General features: G+C 47.2%; 4 protein-coding genes and 1 long non-coding RNA gene across 7 annotated transcripts in view; all 5 read right to left on the minus strand.

Annotated features, from left to right (window-relative positions):
• The window catches only part of mctp2b (multiple C2 domains, transmembrane 2b), a 29,474-nt gene extending 28,408 nt beyond the window's left edge, over nucleotides 1-1,066 (minus strand). Inside the window, exon 1 of the mRNA XM_030376664.1 lies at nucleotides 738-1,066. The gene's annotated coding sequence lies outside the window, so the exon portion shown is untranslated. The remainder of the gene's footprint in view (nucleotides 1-737) is intronic.
• A 3,532-nt stretch (nucleotides 1,067-4,598) lies between these two features.
• On the minus strand, nucleotides 4,599-5,873 carry LOC115558557 (uncharacterized). The gene is made up of 2 exons (XR_003979346.1): nucleotides 5,764-5,873; nucleotides 4,599-5,381 (listed from the first exon to the last, which is right to left on the minus strand). It is a non-coding gene; the product is annotated as an uncharacterized LOC115558557 (long non-coding RNA).
• Nucleotides 5,874-6,891: 1,018 nt separating this feature from the next.
• LOC115558907 (myocyte-specific enhancer factor 2A-like) lies at nucleotides 6,892-10,520 on the minus strand. The gene is made up of 3 exons (XM_030377459.1): nucleotides 10,467-10,520; nucleotides 8,986-9,264; nucleotides 6,892-7,029 (listed from the first exon to the last, which is right to left on the minus strand). Exons 1-3 carry the CDS (start codon nucleotides 10,518-10,520, stop codon nucleotides 6,892-6,894), a joined length of 471 nt encoding a protein of 156 aa, XP_030233319.1.
• A 3,544-nt stretch (nucleotides 10,521-14,064) lies between these two features.
• On the minus strand, nucleotides 14,065-21,926 carry lrrc28 (leucine rich repeat containing 28). 3 transcript variants are annotated; one of them, XM_030376729.1, is made up of 10 exons: nucleotides 21,826-21,926; nucleotides 21,139-21,348; nucleotides 20,989-21,029; nucleotides 20,477-20,514; nucleotides 20,201-20,338; nucleotides 19,688-19,894; nucleotides 19,207-19,309; nucleotides 18,870-19,045; nucleotides 16,446-16,587; nucleotides 14,065-14,649 (listed from the first exon to the last, which is right to left on the minus strand). In XM_030376729.1, the coding sequence occupies exons 2-10, from the start codon at nucleotides 21,304-21,306 to the stop codon at nucleotides 14,580-14,582; spliced, it is 1,083 nt and encodes a 360-aa protein (XP_030232589.1). In that variant the 5' UTR covers nucleotides 21,307-21,348; nucleotides 21,826-21,926; the 3' UTR covers nucleotides 14,065-14,579. The 3 variants fall into 3 exon arrangements, with proteins under 3 accessions (XP_030232589.1, XP_030232591.1, XP_030232588.1); XM_030376731.1 differs by having other exon boundaries at nucleotides 21,814-21,876; XM_030376728.1 differs by having other exon boundaries at nucleotides 21,679-21,855.
• A 237-nt stretch (nucleotides 21,927-22,163) lies between these two features.
• Nucleotides 22,164-25,076, minus strand: part of LOC115558480 (insulin-like growth factor 1 receptor) — a 49,688-nt gene continuing 46,775 nt past the window's right edge. The window contains exon 21 of the mRNA XM_030376645.1: nucleotides 22,164-24,934. Within this exon, the coding sequence (XP_030232505.1) occupies nucleotides 24,595-24,934 (340 nt within the window). The 3' untranslated portion in view covers nucleotides 22,164-24,594. The remainder of the gene's footprint in view (nucleotides 24,935-25,076) is intronic.

Raw genomic sequence — 25,076 nt, forward strand, 5'->3', positions numbered from 1 at the left:
TGAAATATTATAAACTGAGTTGTATCTTATTCTCCAGTATATTACACACACTGTGGCCGGATGTGACACCTTTGGTCATAATAATTGGGTCTCTTGGTCTTGAGCTCATGACTCACAGCTACGCCCAGGCGGTCACTTCCCACCAGAGAGAAGCGAGAACGCTTCCTGGCTGACGGGGAGGGCTGCAGCCCCGGACACTGCACACCCGCAACCCGCAACACGTACTCCTACAAAGGCCCCACACCTGTACATCTGCCACCATGCAGGCTTCATAGGCTGTCATTTTACAGACGGTGCATTTACAGACGGCTGTCATTATCAGTCTAGGGTACACACTTTCAATGACAAGCGCAACCAGGTCGCGCTTACATATAATCCATGCAATATAAATATGCATAAATAAACCTTAAATCCTCATTGCAAAATGCTTTGGATGTACCACAACACACCAACCGACCAACAAAGCTTCCTTCACTACAGTCGAGTGTTAGTCTGATTTATTTCGATGCTCAAGTCTTCATCTGATTCAGAACTCAAAGTTAAGGATAACGCGTAATGAGATCAGAAACGAGCAACTTTAACTCAGGTTGAGGTAGCGAGCCCCACATACAGTGTGGTGGAAGAACTCCAAAAGACCGACTGGAACTCACCTGAAGTCCCATCCGGAACCGGGATCCCCCACCCCATCAAACCCTCGTCAGTGAACCAAATATTGAGTAAGGAGATCCGCGTCTTACCTTGGCGACTGAGGCTCCAGCATTCTCCACTGCGTACGTTTCGATCGGTTCCCCTCTGGTCTTCAACAAGTGAGTGTGAAACAAATGAAGACAACAAGCAGGCACCTACACGAACACTCTGTGGAAAGCACGCTGTGTGTAAGCGGCGGTGGGGGGGGGGGCTTCCTTCAGCCCGGATCACAGGACAGAGGCGGTCGGCGAAATAAATGACAGCCTCAAAATAGTTAGCCGGCAGATAAAGAGATAATGTGGGTCGTTCATCAACATACTTTACGCTCTAGCCGCCGCCCATATTCTCCTGAATGGTGGTTTGGTGGGACGGGCACGGGCACGGGCGCACACACGCACACCGAGTTTTGATCGGCTTTGTTTATTTTGCATTCAGACGTAGGCCTATAACATAACATATCAGCCAGGCGTTGAGTTACAGAGCACACACCTTTACCTGCGGAAGGGGCGTATTGCATGATGATGATGATGATGAGGTAGTCAGTCAATAGCATAAGGATCATTGAGTAGTATAATGCACACACGCACACACTGACCAGGGTTAATCATAAAGTAAAGGCCTATAGTTTTTTGACGACCTTTTACAATTCTCTAGTATAACCAGTATGCCTGTCAACTACCTACCCCCATCAAGAGGAAGTTATTTCCTTGATGGTCAAACCAAAGGTCAATCATAATTATCTTGTGGTACGTACAAGTTACAACTTATACAACTTATAATTTACACGGTCCTTCCTTGCTTCAGGTATTCAAGGCACAGGGACGCGCATTGTTTGATTTGATCAGGGATGTTTATGGGGACACTAGGAAGGCGCAGGTAAGAATATCATTCCAAACATTTTGACTTGGTATTACGCGTCCCTCAGAGCTGCTGCAGGTCGCCCCCCAGTGACTGACACCTGTAACAACACGGTCACACGCAGTCCTCGTAGCCTTGCAACCAGGGCCGTAGCCAAAACAAACACTCAAGTGATGATCACATAGACTCAGAATCGGACTTAATTACATTTTCAGTTTCCACCACCAAAGTAGTATTATTTGCTACATCCATATCAATGCATGCATCAACATTGATAGGCACAACCCTAATGTAGATAAGTGGTTGTAAAACAATAACTTACTATATTAACACTGAACAAAAACAACAACATTGATTACACAATTCTTCAGATTCAATAAAAAGTTAGATACAAAATGGTGTCCTTATCATTCAAAAAAAATCAATGATTTATGTCTGATAACCCTAACCCTGGGTTTCCAGTGTTAACAAATAGGCCTAATAAGACATAGCAGATGAACATACTCGCAGCATTCCTTATCGTTCCTTGGTGGGACTGTCACGCAATCTCACTAGGGCGTGTAAATATTACCAGTGCACATCAATCTGTGCTGAGGGAGATTCCCTTGAGACAGGTATTATCCTCATAGCAGTCAGCACACCTGTTAATAGCCCAGGTCAAGTCAGGTGGAGTCAAGTCAAGTCGTGAATGCACGTTCAATCATGATCAATTTCAGCTTATTTCTAAACTGTTCGTATAGCCTCTGTTTTGTGTATTTTTCGGCGTAGTAGTAATTCTTGAAATGGAAATCAAAGCAACTTGACAGGTTGGATAAGAGGGTTGAATAGATGGTTTATTCCAGGATGTAATACAGCGAGATGCAGACTTAGGTGGAATAATCTCCAGTGTTTCTAGGCGGTTGAGGGGCAGTCTCCCGACGTGCTCCTTGGCTGTCGAACCCTCTTCCCACCGAACCAAAGGGTTGGGGCGAGTATTATAATAGAGAAAACGTGAATAACAAGAGAACACAAGCAGTCTAACCCTTAATAACCCTGGCTAGGTCCCAGACGACCAGGTCGGTTCCTCCTTGTTGAGACATAACAAATGGCAGAATGTTGGAAATGACACCTAGTATCAGTATGAGAGGCACTGGCCGGTTTCTAGACTAACGTAGTTTAAAGAACACCCTTAAAAATGAGAATTCAGTGTATTTACTGGTAAACAATTAACTAAATCAATGAAAGAAAGCATAAAAGGCAATCATAAACATAAAAGTATACTCATCATACACAAGTAAAACAGGTGTAGGCTACTTAAAAAATAACAAACTCACTAAAATCACTACTCATGATTAAACCAAAACAGATAAAAAATAGAAAAAATAAAGGAAATCGACTGTCCAGACACCTCCCTCTGCTCGGCAGTGAAGGTCCACCTTTCTTTAATAGCTCCCACCGTTCCCGCAGCAAAGTGGTTAGTCTGAACAAAATGAAAGGGCCCAGAGGAAGGCTTAGCCTTAAAAACGTTGCAACGTTTTGGGCACCAGACCTCGCGACGGATTGGGCCACCCTAGTTGGCCACCCTAAGGGGGGCCAACAAGATCGGGGCAGTACCCGGGGGGGGTTGATTGGTGGGGCGGTCATTCGGTGAAACGAACAGAGAGCAAAATTGACGACCACATAAAGCATAATAATGGGAAGGACAAAGGGCAGTGCGATTTCAACTATCTCAGAAAACATAGACCCACCCAACCCACTTAGCCATTCTCTCAAGGTCGCACCAGCGGTTTCCAACTTCAGCCTAGCCACATTATCATAGAAGTCATGTACATAATTAGACACATTTGTAGAAGGGACGTATGTGCAACATCTCTGGTGTAAATGGCGCTCGATAAAGAGACAGTAACCCTCCAAGATGCACAGCAAGGAAGTCCAATAGATACTGATGTTGGGAAATCATTGTCCTTAGCCTGTACAATTCCTGATAAAGGTCAGTCAGGTCATGGCCGGAAGCATTCGCTATAGCGTCTGTAATATGGACTAAGTCTCTAATCGCAGCAAGAGCAACTGTGACACCATAGTGTGGAAAGATAGCAGAAAAGACTCTCAGAGTTGGAGTAGCAACTTGAAAGTTCTGACGGAATAAATCACGCTTTAGATCTAATGGTAGCATTACCCTCCAAATGTTCCTCTGACACAATCTCCAAAGCAGGCACTACATAAGCGACGTAACATGAACCACTCCCATTAGGAGGCCGATATGAATAAGCGTCCTGTCCACACACAAACACGGTCCCATTTACCGCAGGCAAGGCATCGGTGGCAATCGTTTGGCCAGCTGAAGCACCAGGCACGCGGGTTAATGGGGGTAGGGGGACATTTACAAACAGATTCTTTCCTGATATGGAAACCTGTCTCTAGCTCACATTGGCTGAATATGAACACACACTTCCTTCATTGGTCGAACAAATGACACCCTTAGGAGCATAGCTGAATTTGAACTTAATTGGGTGACCTGCATCCATTGAGACGGTGTGATAGGGAACCTGGGCTGCTACAGATCTAGGAGAGTGGTTATCTTCGATGACATGTTTGTAAGCTGCAATATACTCTGGGATGGTGAACGGGACAGCGAGGTAAGGATATACCTGAGATGAAAATGGCATAAGTCCACAAAACCAACACTACTTCACCCCTTTAGCCCTAGCTAACCCATGGGCATTTTGTTGGTTCATCCTTGTTGAGACATAACAAATGGCGAAATGTTGGAAATAACACCTCGTATCAATATGAGAGGCACTGGCCTGTTTCTAGACTAAGAGATGTGAAAACAGAGGGACCCTGAAATGCACCAACGTTCTACAATCACATGGGAAAAACAATCAATTAAAGCTTTATCTCAGTCCAAAGACGTTACAGCTACCGAAAACAATTAAAGAGGCTGAAGGGAAGTTATGCATCTCACACTTCTGTGATTAACGGGATGGATTAAGGATGGATTTGTGGCCCCCTACTTGACATCAAAGTTTAGCATTGTTGTCAAACGCACCTTTTTGCTGAGTGGCTTGCCACGCTTTTTTATCGCTTGTGATAGGGTGACCAGATGTCCCGGTTTTGCCGGGACAGTCCCAATTTTGAGTTGCGTGTCCTGAGTCCCGACAAAAGCCAAAGGACGCTAAAATGTCCCGATTTCCACCAACCGCTATGAAATGTCCCGTGTTGTCAGCAATTAAATAGCCAACGTGATCTAATTATAGCCCGATTATTAACTTAGATTGGGTCAGTTGTGCTCCTTTTTTCTGTTGAATAATTGATGGGGCCCAGCCCGACCCAGACTCTACCTCCAGCGGCCCCCTGGTAGGTTGAGTTTGAGACCCGTGCTCTAAATGCTCTCCTACAGAGGCAGTGGACAGTGGTCAACTCACAAAGAAATATTCTCAGAAAGAATTTCACTAATAGTTGATGGATGGCTAAGTAATTTCTAACACATTACAATAAATTAACAGCTCTTAAATGTAATTTACAGCTCATTTGCATGCATTTAAAGCTTCGGTAATGCTACTTAATAAACACTAACACAACAGTATTAGGTGACATCAACACTCATCACGCTTAACCTCTGACCCCTATGTCACCCAGCTGTCTGCACACATACGCTTCACCGATTGGCTGGCCCCTGGTGGCTGGCGAAGCCCCCCAGAGGAATGCAGACGTCCGTCCTGTTCGCCTGTCGGTCGCTGCAGCAAGCCCCGCCCCCCTCGGCTGTAACCCTGCACTCTGATTGGCTGCTGCGGGGAAACAGCAGGGGGTAGGGCACGGCTTTGATTTGTCGACTGTGGAGGGCGGAGCCTTTTGACCTGCAGACAGAACGAGACGGGTGACACATCTAACGTGATGTGGATGTATCTTTGTGTGCATCTTTTGTGCTCAGTAAAGCCCTGATGTTTATCCTGGCATCATGGCTTCTCATTGGTCTTGTTGGAGTTGGTGAAGCTAAGCAGCCAATTACAGGCCACACAGGCTGCTGCTACAGCACCCGACGATGGCTGTGATTGGTCAATAACCTCTCCGAGATGATCCTAGTCACTGGTAGGAGGTGAGACTTTGTTAAAAGACTCCGTGAAACGGCGCTCTTTTAAAGGTCTCCTCCGTCCGCAACGCAACGCCTCATAAAGGCATTGCCGTGACATACTTCACTCCTATAGCTGTCCGTCACGGGATAACGTAGGCGGTGCTTACGTCTGCGCGTAGAGCACCGCCGCCCTGGACAGTCGATGGAGTTGCCACGGTAACAGACCAGCGAGGGAGGGGCCCGCCCTGCTCAGGGTGAAGTCTGATGACGGCACCAAAAAAACACATCACCACGGAAACAGGGACAAAACATTGTTATGTGTGTTATATATTATGACGTTGTTATACATATGATTATCAGATTGTTTTATTTATGGTATATTATTAAACGTTATACATATTTCATATTATTATACTGTTTTATATATCATATATTAAGAAATTGGGATAATTATTTTTAATTCTTCTGTGAATGAAACATTATATTTATATCATAGTATTAGAATATTGTACTATATAATACTTTTATATACTTAAACTATACTTTTATAGTGCCATACATGCTCACACACTCTCTCTCTCTCTCTCTCTCTCTCTCTCTCTCTCTCTCTCTCTCTCTCTCTCTCTCTCTCTCTCTCTCTCTCTCTCTCTCTCTCTCTCTCTCTCTCTCTCTCTCTCTCTCCCCCCCCTCTCTCTCTCTCTCTCTCTCTCTCTTCCTCTCCCCCTCTCCCCCCCCCCCCCCCCCCCCCCCCCTCCTCTCTCTACCTGGGGTCCTGGGGGGCAGTAGGTGGTTCGGACCCGGCCCTGAGGAGTAGGGCTTCAGCCTGAGGTCAGCCGGACCAGAGGGGCTCTCTCTCCACCCCCCCCCCCTGCATCGCCCTGCCCCCCACGCAGGGCTGGGGGCCAGGAGGGCTGTGGGGTGGGCTGGAGGGACCCCACGCCCCTGGTTCCCGTGGGCCTAAAGAACAAAGACGTCTGATTGACTGAAATCTTAAAACAGGGCTTTTCACTCAGAGGGACGTCGTTAGAGCATCCAGGGAGCACCGAGGAACACGAGATCACGGCCTCCCCTCTCCTCTCCGACGCTTCCAGGTAAAAACACTGTTAACTCATGCAGAATTACACCTTCAGTTCCCCCACCAGGCTAAGATTAAGAACCCAGATAAAAAGAAGGCCCATAACGTTAATCATGTTAGCTATAATTATAATGGTATAACGATCACCACATCCTCACAATCAAATCCTAACAATATTATATTAGGTATTCATTTTAAATAAATACATTTTAATTGTAGATTACTTTAGCTTTACCATGCGGTGATGTGTGGTTAGTGTGGCGTTGACCTGACGCCCTGGCGGCCCGTCGTGATTGGTCGGTTTGGGGGTCAGGTGATCAGGAGGCGCACAGCGTCGATGCTCCTTCTTACTCAGCGCCTGGGGACAGACGTAGTTTAGTAACTACACCTCCTACTGAACGCTGGATCAATAAGTAACGTTATACAGCAATACAGCAGTAGATACAAGATACAAGATGGATTATTGTCATTTACACAATGGAAACATAGTTTACACTGGGCAATGAAATTCTTAATTTGCAAGTTCCCTTCACACAAAATATACTTAAAATAAAAGTAGATAAATAAACTAAACTGCTAAAAATATCTGTACAAAGAGCAGAATTTAGTTAAACAAAAACAGTTAAATATAAGGTGCTGTTTAGCATGTGCAATGTTCGCAGACAGCAGAAGGCCCTGAAAGACATTGAAATACAGACGTTTTTGAATATATAAATAGGATGTTGACTATTAATAGTAGATAAGTACATAGTGCAAATGAAGCTCAAGGTTGAAAATAAATACAGTTCACAGTATTGAATATAGTGCAAACACAGGTTGTCATCAGTGTTTGAGAGAGTCATTCAGCAGTCTGATGGCCTGTGGATAAAAACTGTTTTTAAGTCTGGTTGTTTTGGCTTTCATGCTCCTCATGGCCAGAACAAGCACTCTATGCTGTACCAATATAATGAAAGTAGTTTGTTTAGATACAAATGTACTCAGTACTAACAAATACGACGTATACTGTACTAATACCTACTACTGTACACTGTTCTAAAGTATACTGAAAATTAATAACAATGACGCTAAAGATTAGGCTTTGTCAGAGTTGGTATAGAATCCCGCTTTATCTTAAAGGGACAGTGTCTAGAGTTTAGTGGCATCGAGCGGAACAGACATGGCAGAAATGGAATATAATATTCATAAACAGTGTTATATGTTGGGGAAGATACCTCAGCAACTTCACTGCTAGATGCCACTAAATCCTTCAGACTGCACCTTTGACTTCACCTACCTGTTCTTTACCAGGTAGGTTTCACTTAAACTTCACACTAAAGGGTCAGACAACGCTTGAACCTCCCTCTCTTGGCTAAACGTCAGACCCAATGGAATGAGTTCAGATCGATTTAAAGGGTTAGGTTACATCTTACGACTTAAAGGCTCTTTGTTGGAAGTAGAACATCAGGCACAAGGGGCCAGCCTCATCACATAAACTGAGCACATTTAAACCTTGGTTGTGCTTGTTTATTGTTCCCAGCCTGCTTAATGACTAAATAATGGAAATCATGTAAATATAATAAACTGACTGCAGGGAAGGCTGCACTTCACACCGTATGATTTTAATATTCATTTGCATTTGGCGAGGAATCCGAGATTCCATGTAAACATTCAAACGACGTGATGACAGCACGGGCTGCCGGCCTCCGGAAAACACCTGATACAATAGTAATGTGAACCTGTGTTCACACACCGTCAACCACACACACACACACACACACACACACACACACACACACACACACACACACACACACACACACACACACACACACACACACACACACACACACACACACACACACACACACACACACACAGGTAATCTGTTTACACAGGTAGGTAGTCAAATACCCATAAAGCCATTAGCAAGAAGTTAAAGTTGCGGAAGGACAGAGATGATCTAGTTCAGGTTTCACCCATCAGTTTGCATGCCTGACTGCCTGCCTGTCTGCCTGCCTGCTTGTCTGTCTGCCTGCCTGTCTGCCTGTGTGGTGATAGCGGTTAAAAATAAAGAATAGCTCGAGTTTAGTCAAATGCGAACCAGCCTACCCATCTGAAGCATGTCTCATGATGTACTGTGTTACTGTAATACTAATAAGTAATACTCTGATACCGTGGTACTATGTTAGAACTGTAGTACTATACAAGTACTGTGGGACTATATCAGTTGGCCGGTACTTAGTCCAGTGGGGTTTTACAGTCTGTAAAACAGTTATTCAGCAGATAAGGCATCACAACCCAACCTGTCAGTGAGGGTAGGCCGCCATCGCCTCACCTGCACGATGTCGGCGTTGGTGTGGCTCTGCGTGGCCTGGCCGTGCTCCGTGTACCTCAGCAGCGTGCGGTCCATGTCGCTGCTGGCGTACTGGAACAGCTTGTTGCTGCCGCTGATGACGATGACGGCGATGTCGCAGTCGCACAGGACGCTCAGCTCGTACGCCTTCTTCATCAGACCGAACCGCCGCTTGGTGAAGGTGACCTGGTCCCACCACGGGCAGACAGACAGAGGGACGGGCAGACAGACAGAGGGACGGGCAGACAGACAGAGGGACGGGCAGACACACAGAGGGACGGGCAGACACACAGAGGGACGGGCAGACAGACAGAGGGACGGGCAGACACACAGAGGGACGGACAGACAGACAGAGGGACGGGCAGACACACAGAGGGACGGACAGACAGACAGAGGGACGGGCAGACAGACAGAGGGACGGGCAGACAGAGGGACGGACAGACACACAGAGGGAGGGACAGACACACAGATGGAGGGACAGACAGAGGGACGGACAGACACACAGAGGGACGGACAGACAGACAGAGGGACGGACAGACAGACAGAGGGACAGACAGAGGGACGGACAGAAAGACAGAGGGACGGACAGACACACAGAGGGACGGACAGACACACAGAGGGACGGACAGACACACAGAGGGAGGGAGAGGGCTCAGCCACCGGGTCAGGACCAGCTCACACTAGAGCTCAGCCCTGCAGTGCATTCCTAACGGGAGAGTGTCGGAGCTCCACCTACCCCCAGGGCGCTACCTGGGCCCAGGTACCCCGGGAACAGGGCCCGATGCTCAGGTACTCAGGTATAGGGGTACCCCTGGGCGCAACCTGGGCCATCTCCTAGGGGTACTACCTTTGGCCCTCTACTCGGGGTCTCTGGGCCCTCTACTCAGGTTTATAGAAAAGAGAAAACCATTTCCTCCTAATATGGTTGGTTATTGTCTGTCGGTTACGACACCAAATGCAAAATCAGTTGCATTTGAGGATCCAGTCTGTGCAGCCAGACTATTTGAATAAAGTCAACAACTTGGAACTAATATTGGCAAAGCATGACAAAAGAGGAAACCATTTCCTCCAGATATAGTTGGTTATTGTTGGTTGTTTACTGTGAATGAAACATAGGTTTAAGTTCACTTCTGAGTTCCAGTTGGCCCTTGAGAAAAACACGTACCACTTATGAAGGATACATTTTGGCACTGAAAGAAATAATGAATGTTTCATAATGACCCTTTTTTAAAGAACAGGTAAACAATTATTAAATATGCTCATATCTCCAACAGACAAATATTTACTGGTGGTAGTTACATCCAACCACAAATAATATTGATAACATGGTTAATCAATTATAGGTTACACTGGGCTGTGCCCAGTCAAACCAGTTGTAGAGTTGCACTGGACAGCTCTCAGTACAATAGCTTACAAATAAACCAACCAAATGAAATGTGTTTCCTCTCTTCTGATTGGCTCACCTGTCGGGTCCTCTCGTCCAGGATGCGGGAAATGCTGATCTTCTTCCTCCCCATCTTAGATGCTGAGGATCAGCTGGAGATCTGAGTGAAGCAGGGGATAGTTGACGGATCAAAAAGAAAACGGAGAATCAGGTTGAGATCTGCATTCGTTAGGTTACAGATCCTTAAAAACTGAAGGCAAGGTGGAGTATTTCATGGTCGTTAAGGGACAGATCATTAGGTCTACTAGTTGCAATCTTATTTGATGCATGTAAAGAAAAGTGAGGACAAACATGAATTTAATTACATTTAAGAAGGAACCTGCTTTCAAATAAATGCTAATGCATTACATGCATTCAGAAAGCACTCAAATGAGGATTCAAAACCCTAGCATCCTACACAAATGATAGTTTATCTGTTCAATCTTAAAAAAAGATTGAAATAGTGCATTATTTTACTGGACATAAAACTCTCTCCCCCTTTCTCAAAGAGACAAATGAATCATATTCACTTACCTGAAGAGGTCAAAGATTGAAACACAGGCTTGAAAAAGAGTGCTTCTGTCTGTGTTGGCTACCTGTAAACATTAAGAGGCTCTCCGAAAGTGTCACCTACACACTGCCCTCTCTATCCCCACCTTATCTTATGAAGTGTGCATGGGCTCTTCAGGCCTACTTAAAGATGCTGTTAGATTGAAGAGCTACCATTTCAGTGTAATTTGTTTGATAAACCACGGCCATTCGTTAGCTTTTAGTGAGTTAAATGTGCTGTGAGAATATCAGTTGAGAATTGGCTGCGTCTGCTTCTACGTGAGTTTTGACCGCTCCTGGCTAATTTCTGACCAATCACGGTATCTCTTCCCTGATTGGTTATGGGAATCCTGCGGAGCGAGGGGAGGGGAGCAGAGAGGGAGGGTATGTTCTTGGGTGGTTTAGCGTCTAAATCTACTTCCAAATCCTACCTACAGCTCATTTAAAGGACAACAAAAGTAATGTTGTCATATCATTATATTTGATAGTGTTAATTAACCGGAGTATAATTGATTAACCTTGATTGATTAACCATGTTATTTGTGGTTGGAATGTAACTTTCACCCGTATATATTTGTCTGTTGGAGATATGAGCATATTTAATAATTGTTTGACCTGTTCTTTTAAAAAAGAACAGGTTCTTTTCTTTTACATTCATTATTTCTCTCCGTGCCAAAGTGTATCCTTCATAAGTGGTACGTGTTTTTCTCAAGGGCCAACTGGAACTCAGAAGTGAACTTAAACCTATGTTGTTTCATTCACAGTAAACAACCAACAATAACCAACTATGTCTGGAGGAAATGGTTTCCTCTTTTGTCATGCTCTGCCAATAGAAATGTTAGTTCCAAGTTGTGGACAATATTCAAATAGTCTGGCTGCACCGACTGGATCCACAAGTGCAACATAATTTGCATTTGCACGGCCAGGCCACGCAGAGCCACACCAACGCTGACATTGTGCAGGGGAGGGGATGGCGGCCTATCGGCTCGGGGGCTCCAGCTATGCTCACTGATAGGGTGGGTTGTGTTGCCGGGTTTTACAGACTGTAAAACCCCACTGGACCCCAAGTACCGGCAAACTGATATAGTCCCACAGTCAGGGTATCTGCAGGTTTCAGCAAGTCAAATTTAAGAGTTTTTAAGACCTTTTTAATACCACCTTGAATGGAATACAAGACCTAAAACACGCAACGGTGGTTGGGATCCCGCTGTATTATAACCCAAGCATTTTGCTCGCGATTTGCGAGTCAGGGAACATCAAACGGAAGCGTTCTCCTATCCCCTCATTGGAGTTGTAAGACTGGTGCTTGGGCTCTGTATTTAAAATCCACAAAACCTTTGCTTTTGGTGTCGGTGTTGTCCCTGAAAAGTCCCACGAGAAAAAAATTAATAAAAATAGTCCTGCCGCAACAAATTCAAGACTTTGTGTTACAGTATTTAAGACCAGCATATGACATTTCTAACGAATTTAAGACTTATCAAGGCCTTAAATTTAGAAACATGAATTTAAATATTTTTAAGGATGCGCGGACACCCTGCCCACAGTACTTGTATAGTACTACAGTACTCACATAGTATCACGGTATCAGAGTATTACTTATTAGTATTACAGTAACACTACACCCTGACACACGCTTCAGATGGGTAGGCTGGTTCGCATTTGACTAAACTCGAGCTATTCTTTATTTTTAACCGCTATCACCACACAGGCAGACAGACAGACGTACAAGCAGACAGGCAGACAGACAGGCATTATTTCTTTCCGTGCCAAAATGTATCCTTTTTGGCACAAAATGTATATGTGGTAGGTGATTTTCTCAAGGGCTCACTGGAACGCAGAAGTGAACTTAAGTGGTTTTCCTCTTCCTCTGTCATGCTCTGCCAATTGAAATGTGACTCCCAAGTTGTTGACAATATTAAAATAGTCTGGCTGCACAGACTGGATCCACAAATTATAAATTATTTTGCATTTGGTGTCGTGTCACACAGGCATTTCCTCAAACCTCAGAAACAACCACAATCAATCAGTTTATTCGTCTGAGTGTTGACAGATGAGGGACATTGAGCTGTCAGTACAACTACAAACGCGATTCAAAACAGGCGGTGTGTTTTGTCTAGATGTTCACAACAAAATACCTTAAACTCACTCACTCGCACTTTATTTCCGTCAGTGTTTCAGCCGAGAACAGGAACCAGTGGAGTCCTCCGGTGACCGGAATCAGGATGATCAAACTGATTCTACTGCCACAAACCAGGTTAAACTGATTCTACTGCAACAAACTAGGTTAAACTCATTCTACTGCAACAAACCAGGTTAAACTGATTCTACTGCAACAAACCAGGTTCAAACTGATTCTACTGCAACAAACCAGGTTAAACTGATTCTACTGCAACAAACCAGGTTAAACTGATTCTACTGCAACAAACCAGGTTCAAACTGGTTCTACTGCAACAAACCAGGTTAAACTGATTCTACTGCAACAAACCAGGTTAAACTGGTTCTACTGCAACAAACCAGGTTAAACTGATTCTACTGCCACAAACCAGGTTAAACTGATTCTACTGCAACAAACCAGGTTCAAACTGATTCTACTGCAACAAACCAGGTTCAAACTGATTCTACTGCAACAAACCAGGTTCAAACTGATTCTACTGCAACAAACCAGGTTCAAACTGAAATAGTGCAAACTGCAAAAAACCTGGTTAAACTGATTGAGGTTGAACTGATTCTACTTTAACATAACATTTTATGTCCCTGAAAGCAAAAACCAGTGTAGGCCAGACGTTCTGCATAACATCCAGCATGTCAGTTATCAGATAACTGGGATGAGTCTGGGGTGAGTCTAGATTTAATCTAGGTTTGGTCTTGGATGAGTCTAGAGTTAATCTAGGTTTGGTCTGGGGTGAGTCTGGGGTAAATCCAGGTTAAGTCTTGTGTGCGTCGGAAGTGAGAAGAAGCTGACTTTGTCTCAATGTTCACTGATAACTTGTTGTTTGTGGAAACATTGACTTATCTTGAAGTTACATATTGTATGCTGCCTTCTGGTTTATGTGAACACAGCTCACACGCACAAAAATACACACACATTGTGCAATATGAAACTTCCCTGTGTTTAAATAAAATATATTGAGGCGCTTAGTCGTGCGGTCGGCTCTACACATCAATACATTTGTGAACATTGAACACAATGAACAAAATCATGTTTTTTCAACGCATTAACAGTGGCGGCTGGTGATCAAAAATGTTGGTGGTGCACAGTAATAGACAGGGGGTCTGGGGGTCTGGAATTTGGATTGGCTGGTTGTTATCAACCCCTCCAGGGACATGGAAATGATCGTTGTCACCGGTTGCCTTGGTAACGCACAACTTTGAAGTCCAACGAGGAAACTGGTTGGGCGTCATTCTGTCATTCCTTCACAGCCCCGCTGGCGATCGGCGCTTATGGGGACGATGAAGGCACGCAAAGGCCACACCCATTTCACAATGGGCCCCGCCAACCTCGCCACGGCAGTCTGTCAATCAATGTGGCCTCCTTGTGCCGGGGGTCAGACAGCCACCAGTCACAGCGCAAATCAACACCAAGGGGGCGGGGCCAAAGGTGAGGTCATCCCTGGAGGTCAAACATCTGCAGGCAGCGGCTGGAGCAGCAGTAGGCAACGAAGCTCACCGCGGATCTAGAGCGAGATACCCCACACAGACACACACGACAGTTTAATCAGTGGATGGTGACATAGGAATGGAGAGGGGGATACGGCTTTAAGAGATAGATATGTGGTGTGTGTGTGTGTGTGTGTGTGTGTGTGTGTGTGTGTGTGTGTGTGTGTGTGTGTGTGTGTGTGTGTGTGTGTGTGTGTGTGTGTAATGGCGGGAGTGTTGTAAGTGCTGTTAGCATTCTGGTGCTTCCTGTTTGCAGCCCAGAAGGTTTTCTCTCGGTCTGAAGAGTCAGACTGTGGTTTAGCTCACAGGTTCAACGACTCAGGCCCCCTTCACACGAAGCCGATTTCATGGCGAAACCGCAAAGGTCTTGTACGGTTCTGCCTTCCGTACACACGAAGCCGGCGAATCCGCTGACCGAAACCGCAAACTTCTGAAACCACCCTCGGAGGTGGTTTCAAATCTACCCGGTTTCGTTTTGGATTCGTGTGTACGCCTGAAACCGACTGAAACCGCAAACCATGACGTCATCGCCCCACCCCTCGACCTCCTAGCCAATGGCTCTTAAGCCCCCGGAGTCTCAGAAATCACATGCGAGCCTGCGCATAAGGGCAGCCTTTATGCCTATGCCTTTATGCGCATGCTCGCCTCTTCTTCTTATTTCATTTCTTCTGGATTTCTGTACCAGAAGCAGCGCCACTTATGGGCCTGGAATGTGTACTACAGCGTTTCTACAGATCTACCTGGTTTCGCTTGGCTTCGTCTTTACGGAGATACTTCGAAACCGGATAGATCGAAACCGTAACGGTTTCGCCCGTTTCGGCTTCGTGTGAACGGGGCCTCAGAATGGAACCCAGCCGTTTCCAGCGCTGATCAGAACAGTCATAGCAGCCGAGCCACGGCGTCCTCTAATCCCTCGTGGGTCCTAGTGTCCCCTCTGTGGCCCTCCTCTGCTCTGTTCCTGCTTCCATGTTTAATCCGTCGAAGTGTGCCAGACTCTGAGGCCTAAAAAAAAAAATGTTGTTTGGTTCCGGTTTCCGACCGACCCTGTCAATTTATGTGCGACCCAAATTATTTTATGAGCTTTATAAAAAAAGAAAAAAAAAAAAAATGCAAACTATAATTACGTTTTGGTACAGCACCTCTTCATTCTGTACAAGGATGAGCGAATTTTCTCGTTTTTAAATGAAAACAACCTACCTATCATTCGCTGCCGCTGGAAAAAATAAAATAAAAAAATAAAATAAATTCCCTACCAGACGTATGCATAAATGTATGTCTAGATGTACAGTACGTATGCATAGATGTACAGTATGAACGTACAGGGGATGGTTTGTATAGATGTACAGTATGTCTGTGTGTAGGGGAGATGTTTGTGTAGACCATTGGTTCTCAAAGTGCGGCCCGCGGGCCAATGGCGGCCCACAATGACATACACATGTATATTATTAATTTAAACAAAAATAAATAAATATAAAGAGAAAAGTCGACCCTCTCTAGCTTTCAATTAAAGCCTGTTACATTTGTTATTTTTAATCCGACTGTACATTACTTTGAAAGGATAAACCTCAGTTTCGTGATTTAAACCTCACTTGACCTCACTCCCAGAGGTCCACGGTGCGATGTTTTTTTTCACCACTGGGATGCTGACGGCGTTTCCTGCCAGTTTGGGTTCCTAAATTGGCCCTCAGCTGTCCAAACTTTGAGAACCCCTGGTGTAGACGTATGTACAGGGGATGGTTTGTAGATGTACAGTATGTCTGTGTGTAGGGGAGATGTTTGTGGACGTATGTATGGTTGTTTGGTAGAAGCTGACCTGTGGTGCACCCCGCCCAGGGTGGTGTCTCTCAGGGGGAAGGCTTTGGGGTAGGCGGAGGTGAACATGGGCTGACCGCAGCGGGGGCAGTGCCCCAGAGGACAAAACAAGCGCTCCTGAAGGCTCCTGGGCAGGACCAGGTCTAGAGTGCACACACACACACGCGCGCACACACACACATACACACACACTATCATAGTAATTCAAAGTGCATACTATTACACAAGCAAAGTTTTTTTTTTAACTAAAAAGGGGTTCTTTAGCCAATCAGAAGACCCATAACATTATTTCGTTTAATGGAGGTATGACGGAGGTTCTGACGTGGTTTAGTGGAGATGAGGTTGAGGTTCTGACGTGGTTTAGTGGAGATGAGGTTGGGGTTCTGACGTGGTTTAGTGGAGATGAGGTTGAGGTTCTGACGTGGTTTAGTGGAGATGAGGTTGAGGTTCTGACGTGGTTTAGTGGAGATGAGGTTGAGGTTCTGACGTGGTTTAGTGGAGATGAGGTTGGGGTTCTGACGTGGTTTAGTGGAGATGAGGTTGGGGTTCTGACGTGGTTTAGTGGAGATGAGGTTGAGGTTCTGACGTGGTTTAGTGGAGATGAGGTTGGGGTTCTGACGTGGTTTAGTGGAGATGAGGTTGGGGTTCTGACGTGGTTTAGTGGAGATGAGGTTGAGGTTCTGACGTGGTTTAGTGGAGATGAGGTTGAGGTTCTGACGTGGTTTGGTGGAGATGAGGTTGAGGTTCTGACGTGGTTTGGTGGAGATGAGGTTGAGGTTCTGACGTGGTTTAGTGGAGATGAGGTTGAGGTTCTGACGTGGTTTAGTGGAGATGAGGTTGGGGTTCTGACGTGGTTTAGTGGAGATGAGGTTGAGGTTCTGACGTGGTTTAGTGGAGATGAGGTTGAGGTTCTGACGTGGTTTGGTGGAGATGAGGTTGAGGTTCTGACGTGGTTTGGTGGAGATGAGGTTGAGGTTCTGACGTGGTTTAGTGGAGATGAGGTTGAGGTTCTGACGTGGTTTAGTGGAGATGAGGTTGGGGTTCTGACGTGGTTTAGTGGAGATGAGGTTGAGGTTCTGACGTGGTTTAGTGGAGATGAGGTTGAGGTTCTGACGTGGTTTGGTGGAGATGAGGTTGAGGTTCTGACGTGGTTTGGTGGAGATGAGGTTGAGGTTCTGACGTGGTTTGGTGGAGATGAGGTTGAGGTTCTGACGTGGTTTAGTGGAGATGAGGTTGAGGTTCTGACGTGGTTTAGTGGAGATGAGGTTGAGGTTCTGACGTGGTTTGGTGGTGGTTAGGTGGAGAAGATGTCGATTCTGATGGGGGTTTGGTGGAGGTATTGTTGGGAAGGAGGAGGTTCTGATGTAGGTTTACTGTGGGGGTCGTGGAGGTGGGTGGGGTTAGTGGGGGTCCGTTTGGTAGGGTGGAGGTGGGTGGGGTTACTGGGGGTCGTGGAGGTGGGTGGGGTTACTGGAGGTTTACCGTGGGGGTCCTGGAGGTGCGTGGGGTTACTGGAGGTTTACCGTGGGGGTCGTGGAGGTGGGTGGGGTTACTGGAGGTTTACCGTGGGGGTCCTGGAGGTGCGTGGGGTTACTGGAGGTTTACCGTGGGGGTCCTGGAGGTGCGTGGGGTTACTGGAGGTTTACCGTGGGGGTCGTGGAGGTGGGTGGGGTTACTGGAGGTTTACCGTGGGGGTCCTGGAGGTGGGTGGGGTTACTGTAGGTTTACCGTGGGGGTCCTGGAGGTGGGTGGGGTTACTGTAGGTTTACCGTGGGGGTCCTGGAGGTGCGTGGGGTTACTGGAGGTTTACCGTGGGGGTCCTGGAGGTGCGTGGGGTTACTGGAGGTTTACCGTGGGGGTCGTGGAGGTGGGTGGGGTTACTGGAGGTTTACCGTGGGGGTCGTGGAGGTGGGTGGGGTTACTGGAGGTTTACCGTGGGGGTCGTGGAGGTGGGTGGGGTTACTGGAGGTTTACCGTGGTGGTCGTGGAGGTGGGTGGGGTTACTGGAGGTTTACCGTGGGGGTCGTGGAGGTGGGTGGGGTTACTGGAGGTTTACCGTGGGGGTCCTGGAGGTGCGTGGGGTTACTGGAGGTTTACCGTGGGGGTCGTGGAGGTGGGTGGGGTTACTGGAGGTTTACCGTGGGGGTCGTGGAGGTGGGTGGGGTTACTGTAGGTTTACCGTGGGGGTCGTGGAGGTGGGTGGGGTTACTGGAGGTTTACCGTGGGGGTCCTGGAGGTGGGTGGGGTTACTGTAGGTTTACCGTGGGGGTCGTGGAGGTGGGTGGGGTTACTGGAGGTTTACCGTGGGGGTCGTGGAGGTGGGTGGGGTTACTGGAGGTTTACCGTGGGGGTCGTGGAGGTGGGTGGGGTTACTGGAGGTTTACCGTGGGGGTCGTGGAGGTGGGTGGGGTTACTGGAGGTTTACCGTGGGGGTCCTGGAGGTGGGTGCGATGCAGGCTCCTCATGGCCAGCTCCTCTAAGGGAGCCACTCGCTCAGACTCCCAGGCCAGCAGCTTGACCTCTGGGGGCAGCGGGACCCCCAGCCCGGCCGCGCCCCCCAGCACGGCCACCCCCTCAGGGAGCACGTCGGAGGTACCGCACCTGGAGCGGACAATTAGTTACACACACACACACATAGAGACATAGCAAGCTCTCTGTGTGTGTGTGTGTGTGTGTGTGTGTGTGTGTGTGTGTGTGTTTACGGTTGTTTGGGTTAATGTGTGTGTACTGTGTATATAGTTGTGTGTGTCTGTGTGCGTTACCCATTGCAGCCGATGACTTTGTTGTACAGGTAGGACGGGAGACCCTTCAGCTCGACGTTGTAGTCCACAAACACGAAGCGCAGCTCCCGGGAGCGCCCCAGGTCTGAGACACACACACTCTTTATCAGACGGATGCATTTCTTTATCAACATACTTTAAACGGCGAAGACTCTGCCTCTTTTTCGAGAATTACTCATCGGTCTGTGTACATTTGGGGTGAGAAAGTCTGCCCCCTAGTGGACAGCTTGATGCGAGGCCGGTGGTATGTACGCAGACAGCTCTGCAAAGATCAGACGGTTGTCACCACAGTGGGCCACGGAGAGGTGTCAGTTAGAGTGTTCGATTTCAGTTAGAGTGTTCGATTTAAGGCATAACAAGCGGTGCGATTATTTGCTTTGCTTTCGGTGTGAACGCACACGCACCCCAAAAACACACGTTAGGGTGTATGGTGCAGTTCCCCGTTTGACCAGTGGGGGCTGACCTGGCGGCAGGCTGGTCAGGCGGTTGGCGGACAGCGACAGCTCGTTGAGGCTGGAGAGGAGACACAGGTGTCGGGGCAGGTGTCTCAGCTGGTTCCTGTCTGCCGTCAGGTACTGGAGGGAGCGACAGCGATGGAGCCGCGCGGGCAGACAGATCAGACGGTTCCGGGACACGTCCAACGACTCCAGCTCCTGGAGTTCCCCCACCTCTGAGGAGAGAGACAGACAGGTAGAGAGACAGACAGGTAGAGAGAGAGAGAGAGAGAGAGAGAGAGAGAGAGAGAGAGAGAGAGACAGGGAGAGAGAGAGAGAGAGAGAGAGAGAGAGAGAGAGAGAGAGAGAGAGAGAGAGAGACAGGTAGAGACACAGACAGGTAGAGAGACAGACCGGTAGAGAGACAGACCGGTCGAGAGAGAGAGAGACAGGTAGAGAGACAGACAGGTAGAGAGAGAGAGAGAGACAGGTAGAGAGAGACAGACAGGTAGAGAGAGAGAGACAGAGTAGAAAGCCGGTACCTGAGGGGAGGGCTTCTAGCTGGTTATTGGCCAATCGGAGATGCCGGAGGGAGCGGAGTCGACCAATCTCTGGACAGAGGAACAGGAGGGCGTTGTCACTCAGATCCAGAGACCTCAGCCTGGACAGCTCTCCTATATCTGGACACACGGACACAGACACACACAGACACACACACTCAGAAACACACGTTTCATAGATGAACACTGAAGATTTATCTGCATGAATGAATTTTGTCTGATTTATTTTTAATAGCATTGACTGTTAGAAGGACATACCTTCCGGAACCATCACGATGTTGTTAGAGTGGAGGTACCTGGAAAAAAACCACAAAAAAATCAACAATGTTTGCTTCTGAAGCCCTGGCGACACCTGCTGGCCAAATGCTAGAACACCACAACACCACAACCTCCAAGGGCTCACAGTACAGACACCACAAAACATCCGTTTTAGTTGGTTGCGGTTATCATGACTAAACTTATTTTTAATTACTTTTTAAATGTGCAAAGCATCTTGCAATGGTGGCACCAATTGTACCCCTAACCATCCCTGGAGTGAGTGTGGTCCTTCTCAAGAATTATTTATTGTTAAATATGGACTTCATTTTCTTGCCCTTTGGGAGGCTTGGGTCATAAATATATTGCCTTTAAAACCTGTTGAGACTGGAAAACTGTGCTTAAAGGCTATGGAAATAAAATGTACATGACTTACATCAACAAGAAGCACTTGTTCTAGCCCAACAATGCTGCATTTAGGGAACAATTAATAATAACCAAACAGGAGAACTTACAGCTCAATCAGATTTGGAAGCTTCTGGGCGAGGTTTTCAGGCTGCGAGAGAGAGAAGGTGACAGGCAGAAAGAGAACAGTACTCTAGTTGTCAGTGTAGGAAGACCCCAGATTGTAAAAGAAAGATGACACAAGGTGTGTGTGAGTGTACCAGTGTAGTGAGAGAGTTCCTCTTCATGTACAGTCTCTCCAGGAACTGCAGCCCCTCATCTTTCAGCAGCTCCACGGGGAACTTGTTGAGGTTGCGGTAGTTGAGGAACAGGTTCTTGTGGCGCTCTTGCTTGGCCATGCAGATGGCTTCGTGGAGCTCAGTCGCCATGGCTGGTCCCGGGAAAGAAGATGCTGGGAAGAACCTCTCAGTCTATAGCATGATGAGGCCATTGATTGAAAAAGATGGTATACAATTAAACCAAGCTAAGTAAACGACTGTACTGAAAGTCTACATTTTTATTGAATAAGATTCGGGTCCCAACTTCATGATACATGATGCTCTACAGTATAAGGTTAGTAATTCAATACAGAGGCAAAGAGCCAGCCCTAGTGATGAATTCATCAGCATTAGAAGTGTTTGACCTTGAAGACAACTGCATATTCAGAACTCCAGATCATATCCTAACATCTTTAAGAGTCGACATGGAGGTAAAATATGACAGTGTATAGTTATTAATGTTAGCGTCTTCAATTCCCTCACAATTATCTCAGCTCCAGCAGTTTCGTTTCACAACAGCAACATTTTACAGCAAACACGCTGAACGACTGGGAGCTTCGACAGCACATCACCCTTCAGACTACTGTTTAACCCCTTGTTGTGACACATAAACCCTACATTATATCTGACCTGGCGACGAGCTGCTAGCCTAGCAGCCTAGCATCGGCGTCGAGCCGCGGAGGTAAACGCTCTGACATCATCCACGCTGACTCCACAGAACGCTGGGGTTTGTAGTTTTTTGAACTGCCGTTTTGTAGTCCTACCGTTTCTGAAGCCATAGTTGAGTAGGCCTATAGAAAAATAAAATAACGTGTGGGTCGAAAAGCTTAGCTTATTCTAGGCTTAAATCCGTCATAAATCCGTAGTATACATTCGTTTTACAGTTGTATATCTAAAGACATCTGGACATGGGGAGGATGTTTGGCACTAATGAGAACAGTTTTTCTAAAGAACACAAATAATTCAAACAGTTTTGCATACGTTTTTTATTCACCTTAAGTCATGTGGTAAACTCTTAGAAAAAAAGACAGCAATAAACCAACAGCTGCTCCATAATTCCCAGAACTCACAGCAGCCCGTAGACAATACAACCTTATTTCAAAAGAAACGTACAAAACGGAAAAACAAAAAATATATATTATTCTTTTACTGCTTAGTCACAGGTTGCGCATACAAAATTACTGTCATTAATAACAAAACATAAACCCAATAACAATCAGTTCAATTCAACAATTCAAGTTGATAACAGGTCCGAACTGACTCGACCTGAACACGGCCAACACACACCCATGTGTGTGTGTGTATATGTGTGCGTTTCACAGCAACCAATCAGACATGGCCAGCTGAGTTGTCTGGTCGACAGCCAACTAATTTGAACATCTGTACAGCCAATCAGTCCAACCGATTGTTAAAAAACAAAACTCCATCCCGCCAGGATCGAATTGGCTGTGACGCACACATGTTGTCAGATGGTAGACAGTCCGAGAAAACACATTTTGTACTGGTCCACGTCTTAAACAGGCTGCCATTAAGAGTATGATGGGGACACACACACACACACACACACACACACACACACACACACACACACACACACACACACACACACACACACACACACACACACACACACACACACACACACACACACACACACACACACACGAAAATGACAAATCAAACTCTGCATCCTCAAACTGATCCTTTTCAACCACAGAAGATATATTTATGCTTTCATCATATATATTTATATAAAAAAACGTAAAAACATCTGTACAGAACAGGGATTTTTTTCATTTTTCTAATCAGGATTTTTTTTTAAACAAAAAGGCAGAAAACTTAATTCGTTTTCCTTTAAAGATTTCCTAAATTGCAAAAACAAAAAACAAAAGAAATGCGTCTTTTTTGTTTTCCCAGGGAAATTGGAGCTCTCCTTCCCGTATCTCATAATCCTTTAAAACATCTGCTGTACCGTACTTCCCTCCACACCCTCTCATGGACTCTGGACAGGTCGGTAGGAGCAACTGACCCTTGCTGGACCGCGGGCACTTCAGCACGGCCGCCCCCTTGCGACCGAAAACCCAATGGTAACCTTCCACCCTGCTAAAGCCTGCAGGCGGCTCCCGTCCGCAATGCTGCCCCCTGCTGGCCAGACCGGGTTACTGCGTCCGGGAGTATGTGTTTGTGTGTGTGTTTATGCGAGTGTAGACATCCGTTTCTGACAACTAAACAGTGAGGTAGATGGATGCTGACAAACAGCAGCAAGAGCACAAAACCAAAGAAGAGGAGTTGGAGAGACTAGCAGGTCATTTACATGTACAGTGATTTTACACATTCTGAAAATAAAATAAAATACATAAAAAAAAAGGAAAATAAATATTCCGGTCGGGAAGAGAAAAAAAAAAGATTGAGCCTCTGAGCTCGAAAAGTTTTGTAGTGAACGGAGCGTTTAAATGATTCCCTGGTGGCCCTCTGGGCGGGGCCAGGATGGAGTGGGAGGGGCTTCCAGTGGTCTCTCCATGGAGAGGGGGGGGGGGGGGGGAGGGAGCACGGGAGCCGATTCTCCCCCCCCCTCCGAACCTCACTTCTGGACCACGGCATTAAGGAGGTTGACGATGACGAGGAGGATGATAATTGCCAGCCACGCTTATGGGAGGACGAAGACACAGCCTTCACATGAAGGGGCGCCACCTCACAGACGACATCGCTCTCCGACGAGCCCAGGTCCCACACGGCCGAAACGCTCGGCTTTAGGTTCGAGTTGAGACCGGAAACCAAAAAACGGGAAGAAAGGGGGAGGAGATAGCAGCAGGTTTTGTAGACACGAAACCCCAGGTAAAGGCAGGAAGTAGAGTAGTGGTGATCTGGCTGTAGATCCACAGGGAGTGGAGTGCTTCTCTGGAGTGCTGAACTCTGCACTGTCTCTGGGCTCAGACACTCTGTAGGGGTGGAGTGGTGACACGGATCTGGTCATGTCAGAGGGTTCGCGGTTCGGACCTCTCCCATGGTGGATCGATTCCCGGAGTGTTTCTTCATGGTGGACGCCCTGTCCGGGTCGAGCGCTCGTAATGGTTCATAGCTCGTCCGTCGGGCACTTGGTGCGTCAAGCTCTGAAGCCCGGTCTCTACGGTGACGAAGGAGAATCGGGGTCAAACCGGACGACGGGGGTCAGACACACACCCCCGCCCCCCCCCCAAAAAACATGGAGGATACATTTTGGCAACAATAAGGCAGAACTACCATCTGTGTTTCACGGCCTCTACTGGAGGGTCTGACTGAAGACATGCCCCCGTAGCTCAGCATCTTAAGACTCTCTGAGAACGAGAGAAAGAAACTCTCCTCCCTCCGAGCGGAGGAAGTGTTTATGTCTGTGAGGGGTGGGGGGGTTTGGGGGTTCAGTCAACAGTTGTTCTTTCGTCCGTTCATGTGGGCGTACGACGGCAACTCCTCGGGCGACGGCAGCCTGAGTCCCGCCCCCGTCTCCCCGTTGGCCGCCGGCTGTATGTCCGCGGTAGAGGCGGGCGGGGCCGGCGTGGAGGGGGCGGAGCCAGGCGTCTGGGGGCTCTGGGCCAGCGAGGGGGCGGGGGTGGGGGGCGTGTCTGTGTGGGTGGCCTGGTTGTAGAAGAAGCTGAGGTCCCTGAAGGAGGGCTGCAGCTCCTCCTCCACGCTGCCGATGATCTCCGGGAAGGACGGGCGCATCTTGGGGTTGAACTGCCAGCAGAGACGCATGAGCTCGAATCTAAAGGGACACAGACGGACAGACACAGGAGGAGGGACAGTCAGTCATCTGTAATGTTAGACATGATGACTTATGAGAGATAGAAAGAGAGGGAGAAGTCGCGCGAGAGACTGAGTGAGAGCAAGTGTGCGTGTGTTTGTGC

The sequence above is a fragment of the Gadus morhua genome, chromosome 14, assembly GCF_902167405.1.
Source record: "Gadus morhua chromosome 14, gadMor3.0, whole genome shotgun sequence".
NCBI lineage: Eukaryota > Metazoa > Chordata > Actinopteri > Gadiformes > Gadidae > Gadus > Gadus morhua.